This window comes from Myzus persicae, unplaced genomic scaffold (genome assembly GCF_001856785.1).
Source record: "Myzus persicae strain clone G006 unplaced genomic scaffold, MPER_G0061.0, whole genome shotgun sequence".
In the NCBI taxonomy this organism is placed as follows: Eukaryota; Metazoa; Arthropoda; class Insecta; order Hemiptera; family Aphididae; genus Myzus; species Myzus persicae.
In genome coordinates this window covers 1,519,123-1,525,185 of record NW_019100470.1, presented here as the reverse complement: position 1 = coordinate 1,525,185, position 6,063 = coordinate 1,519,123, and the positions used below count along the sequence as shown (strand labels likewise).

The 6,063-nt window shown below is 29.0% G+C and overlaps 1 protein-coding gene across 1 annotated transcript; it reads left to right on the top strand.

The window, feature by feature from the left end:
• Window positions 1-787: 787 nt before the first annotated feature.
• On the top strand, window positions 788-6,063 carry LOC111042866 (leucine-rich repeat and guanylate kinase domain-containing protein-like). The gene is made up of 6 exons (XM_022327578.1): window positions 788-976; window positions 1,645-1,722; window positions 1,777-2,075; window positions 2,725-2,852; window positions 5,106-5,240; window positions 5,735-6,063. The coding sequence occupies exons 1-6, from the start codon at window positions 788-790 to the stop codon at window positions 6,061-6,063; spliced, it is 1,158 nt and encodes a 385-aa protein (XP_022183270.1).

Genomic DNA, 6,063 nt, shown 5'->3' with positions numbered 1-6,063 from the left:
GGAATGGATTGGAAAAATGTTGGTCGGCCTACTCCGTTCATCGAAACTTTAAATACTTGTAATTTATAATTTATAACTAATAAACCTCTAGTACGAAATGATTATTAAATATTTCGTAAAATAATATTTTACTTTCGTGCAATTAAAATTGTTTTTTTTTTTATTAATCTAAACAAAACATCGACGACAACGGCCATTACTCATTAGTTGTTATATTATTTACAATTATTTTTTTTCTTATGTATATTCTTAATTATAATATTTAATACAAATGTTAGTTAATTATGAAAAATGAAAATCAAATCGAACAATTCGAATTTTATATTGATATATCATATTATATAGATAATTGTTTTTTTCGTAAAGATAGCCTACATCATTGCGAGATGCTGTTACGCCGGCGCCGCTCGTAAGGCTATTGTTATTTGTTATACACATTTGACATTTCTACTACTTTTTTTCTTACGATACAGTTGCTCGCGAACGTAGTAACACTTATCAGCTATCGTAAAAGATGTTGTCTATAATGTCTTCATTAATTAATATATTTATTAATCATAGGTAGGTATAATGTTAATAAATGATTAGATTATTGGCCAAATTATTATGCTATTTCTAGTATTCCTGGTTACTTAAGTGATGAATAACTTCGTTGAATTTTCCATGAGATATATTTACTATCAATTTTTATTTTGTCGATTAAAATTAATATAATTGTTTACTAGTTTATATAACATATTATAATAGGTATAGATACCTAATACTGAAAATCAAATCAATTAACAAAATGTCATTGCCGGATATTTCTTTGAACGCACCAGATTTAAATCGTTTACATCCTATAATTACACTCACAAGACCTATTCAAGACGGAGTGTTGAATCGTAGTACACTGATTAAAGGACTGACTAATATGATAAGACACGGGGAGATTGAGAATTACTTTTGTTTTACTGAACTTGCTTTAGATAATTTGGTAAAATAATTATTTGATTTCAACTTGATACCTATATTACGCATAATATTTGTCTACTGGCGCGACCAGAATTTTTCGGCTGCATACCTACTATACTTGTGTCCCAAAAAAGGTGGGTATTTTGAGAGTAGTAAATTAAATTTTAATGTGTTACCTATAATTTAATGTGTTGACGTGTTGTGTTTATTTAGGTACATCATTTGTATTAATTTAAATGTGTGGTGAATGTAATTTATTCAATGGAATAATTATGTAATTAATCTATTCTGTATAATGTATAATTTATATGCTATTAAAAACTGGAATACAACTAGACTGAAACTAGAACTGTCTAAAAATAAATTATATCGGTACTCCTAGATGAAATATGACCCTATGGCTACCTATGATTGTATGATCCCGTTCAAACCTTTTTTAGGGGGACACAACTCGTCGACTAATAATAATCTCGGACGCAAATAGTATGCACCAAATTTTTCTGGGTATTAGTGGGTCCATTAAGAACCGTTTATACTTCGTTTGTTGCAGTGTTGAAAGTTCCAAAAAGTTGAAGTTGTATTATCATAATTTATTATAATTCATAAGTCAAATTATCGCAAAATCGTTAGGTATTTATCAATATAATATCCTAGATTAATAAATATACTTAAAAATCACATGGTTTTTAGGGGGGAGGAAGCGGGTTGGGCAAGGGGACCATACCCATTTGTTGTGCCACTGTTTGTGTCTACGCCCTCACACACTGGGTAATTACTAATTAGTACCTATTTACTATTACAATGTACCATGAATGTTTTTAGAATTTAGAAAACATCGACATCGTCGGTGATTATATATCTTTAAAAAAGTTGGAGGTACGTCATAATGTCATACAAGATTTGAGCGCTTTAAATAGTCTAAACGAGTTGGAGTACTTAGATGTGTCTCACAATTGTTTGAAACGAATATTAAACTTCAAACCACCGAAGATGCTATACCATGTCGATTACTCGAACAACAATATCGAACATTTGGACGATTTGTCTCATTTTTGGAGTTTAGCATATTTAGATCTATCGTACAATTCCATCGAACACGTAAACGGGCTATTGGAATTAAAGTAAGAAACGCTTATGCGCAGTAAATAAAAATCAATACTATGCATAGGTGCCGTCAAACTGGTAAGCTTGGAGCTAAAATAATATACCTATTTACTCTTAGTATTAAGATTTGGGAAAAACGGATTTTATTTATTGTGCATTAACTCTTATTATCATCAATAATATTATAAAATAATCTTAGCCCCAATTGCTTTTGGGATTATTTATCTAAAGTATCTAAGTAGTTAGGTAAGTATATTTTTATTCTGGTTTGTCATTCGATGAAGTACCTACTGGCTACTATAATTGTTACTTTAAACACCTTAATAGTTTTTATTTTGTTATGCGTTATCAGGCAGATTTTAAAATATTTAATTTTTATACATTACCTATTATTATATATTATATTATTTCATATAATATATGAAAGTAATTACTAATTAATATCCAGGTTTTTGTTACCTATACTTGGTAAACTAATTTAAATATAATATATTAATTAATATTTCTTGATTTATAATTAGATTTTAAAACTTCTACAAGTGACCTAGTTTGGCGGTATTTCACTATTTCAGTATTGTATTCTCCATAGTAGGTACCTATAGTACCACCTACTAGGTACTAATCATTTTACTGATATTGATAGTTGGTACCTATTTATTTATATAGTCATTTGGCATTTCTAAATTTGTCTCACAATGGTATTAAACATATAAATTATTCACTACCAAGATCGTTAATGGAAATCAACTTGTCTTACAACGATTTAGAATCTATACACTTAGACATGTCCTCAAGTATGTGTGAAATACTCGACTTGTCACATAACAAACTAAAATTGCTTGATTTCCTAAAAGTAAGTAATCAACTAGCTTTTAAATATTCTAGTACATAAATTCCTATAAAGTAAATTGGCTAATAAGTAACATATGTATATGTATATTTATTTAAAATGTAAATGCATAATTGTTTCAATTGAATCTACCTACAATTTCAAACTAGTAATAATCATTATACACAAAAAGTGTTTAAAAAGTTAAAATCTGCCATGAAAATTGTATTAAAGAGTATTATACAACGTTTTAGTAATATCAACAAATAATTGTAGTACATTATAGCATATTAAAAAAAAAAAATAAAAGTATTGTATACTCTGTTCGCCGAGAAACCAGGACTGATGAGAAATAGGAACTGACCATAATAATTACCTACTTATGTTTTAAAAATAAATTATAGAACGCCAAACAGTTGTCAGTATTGAATTTACAAACCAATATGATCAATGATGTACTTCAAGTAGAATATATAAAAACGCTTACAAAGCTTCGACTCTTAAATGTCGAAAACAACGATTTTCTCAAAATAAATATTCATAAGCAATTGATATTTTCAAACAATTTGCCTTTGAGATCAACGGTTGACCAGACATTTATAAAAATTGATGACCTGCAGGTAAACATGTTTATACATATAATATTATATTTTTAACTGTTACATATTTATTTCGATACGCGTTTGGGTGTTCGTCAGCAGCTGTAGCCTGTAATGATATATTTACACCTTACAAGCTTAATAATATGTATATTGAATATCTTAATAAATAATAATATGCTTTAGGTTCACAGCATTTTTTTAAACATGATTCATTGTTCTTTTTATTTTAGTTGTTTTTGAATGTGATTACTAATTAATATTTATTAGGTAAATTATTATCTTGTGATTTGTTTGAATACTTATACAACATCATTTTCTCATCGGACAACAGTATTATTTAACAATGAGACATAAGTATATTATGTTATTGTTTATACTTAATGTTTCTATAACTTTTGTTACAAAGTCCTTAATTTCTATTTTTTTCTTTAATCTAAATGTTTTTCTTTCAATGGTACAAATATTCCCGTACACCTATTTACTTATTTTCTTGCTTAGTATAGCAATAATTTAGCATCAATATTAAATAATTTAATCACAAAACAGACAACAATGCTACAATTTCATTCACAATGTTTTTCCTATTATTATGAAAACTTTAATATTTATAATTGTATTATTCATTTGTAAGTATTGTGGAGGATTTAGGGACAAATCAATGGTCAGGGAGGCTATGTGTTAAGATTGTAAGATTGGATGTGTTGTAGTGACAGCATTTGTTTTTCTTATGTATTTACCGTGAAGATTAGATATATATTTACCTAGTGGCTACGACTGGCTAGTATAGAGTACAGACCACAGTACATACCTAGTACCTACTATACAGTTGTCTCTTGTCAGTAGAGTCAGAACTCGTTTAGTTATGTCGTTATGTCGTGACAGTGGTCGCACTGACTATGACGTCTGTCATTTTTTTTTTTAGTTATAATATTACAGCTCAACAATTATACATACAACATAACTTATTTTACAGCAAACTAGTAAACTAGAAAAATACAAAACATTTTAAATACATAAATTATAAAATTATATGATAAAACCAGCTTCCAAGATAAAATTAATGATTATATTGACGACGTTTTCAGACTTGGTGTTGAAACTGTAGGAAAGATTGAGGGAAATATTGATGGATTTTAGGGAATTAAACAAAATCACGCGTTTCGCGTGGAGAGAAGAGCAATCGAAGAGAAGGTGAGGGATATTGCAATCACTTTCGTTGGAATGTAGGGTACAGAGTGGAGAGTTGTTTACCCCTAATTTATAAGCGTGGACAGGTAATAATGTGTGACCTGTACGTAGGCGATTGAATCGTATAATTGTTGATCTTGGTAAATTAAGTTTGTTGAACCATGTTTTATTCAGAATATTTGGTATAATGTTTTTGTATTTTTTGATAAATTCGGCTGGGAGGTTGGACCAGTATGTGGACCAAAGGTTGGATATATAATGCTGTAAAATTGGAAAAAAATCGGTACGAGGAAGTTGAGTGAGAGCGGGTCAGATTAAATTGGACGTGGATTTCGCCAGATTGTCGGCGACCTCGCGCGTTCCCGTGTATACCGATGTGGCTTGGAACCCAAAGAAATTGGATAATATAATTTACTTGATGTTAAAAGGATTAGATATTAGTGATTGTAGACATTTCATTGAATCAGAAGTAATTAAGAATTTATTAGAGGTAAGATTTGAATTGAGTGATAAAGCTTCAAGGATAGCTAGCATAGTACTCAGCAGTGAAGATGAAGAAGAGGGTCTGTCAATTTATTTATTTATTTTATTTATTAAATAAGCCCAAGATGAGTAAATCTTGTCCCATAATGTAATTTTGTATTGATACGTGTTAATAAAGGGTTTAATTTTTGAATTTTAGTATAATTAACACATGTAACGGCCACAGTTAAGGAAACAAATCAAAATCATTCACCGGAATAATAAAAAAAAACTAACTTTAATGATGGATCTATTTGTAATAATGTTTTCATTATTCCCATATTATACTATTGGAGATTTTGATAGATACAAATTTAAATCAGTACTTACATATATTTTTATATGACAAAATTCCAATTTTTATTCCCCGTCGAAATAAAATAGACTCATCTTTACAATCAATATGATTTATTAATTTATTATACACAGATTATGTAGGTAGGTACCTACTTATGATTTAAATAATATGCGTTCTGTTCAAATTTATTCAAATAGGAGTTAAATGAAATGGAAATATTTTCATTGCTTATGGCAGAAAAGAGTGCATTAAAATCTACTGTTTTAGAACATTTATCTGCAGGAAGATCCCCTATAGGCGCAGGAAATAACTGTGGATACAAAGACCGATTACTTCCGATGGTAATTTTAGTCGGTCCACCAAAAACTCACAAGAAAGAACTTTTAAATACGATATTTGAGAAACATGCTGATAAATTGTATCCCGCAGTTATTTATACAACGAACGATTTAAGTAAAAATAGAACATTAAAAACAATTACAGTCGCTGAGTTCAATGAAATGAATTCTTCCGGAGAATTTGTGTTTAGCTACCAATTTTTAGGCCATTCTTATGGATTAAGTTAG

Bases quoted from the DNA above. Each gene is read 5' to 3' on its own strand.
- LOC111042866 (XM_022327578.1), top strand. From the start codon at position 788: ATGTCATTGCCGGATATTTCTTTGAACGCACCAGATTTAAATCGTTTA. The intron at 2,076-2,724 runs GTAAGAAACGCT...TTATTTATATAG, and splicing joins AACGGGCTATTGGAATTAAA to TCATTTGGCATTTCTAAATT. The intron at 2,853-5,105 runs GTATGTGTGAAA...TGATGTTAAAAG, and splicing joins ACACTTAGACATGTCCTCAA to GATTAGATATTAGTGATTGT.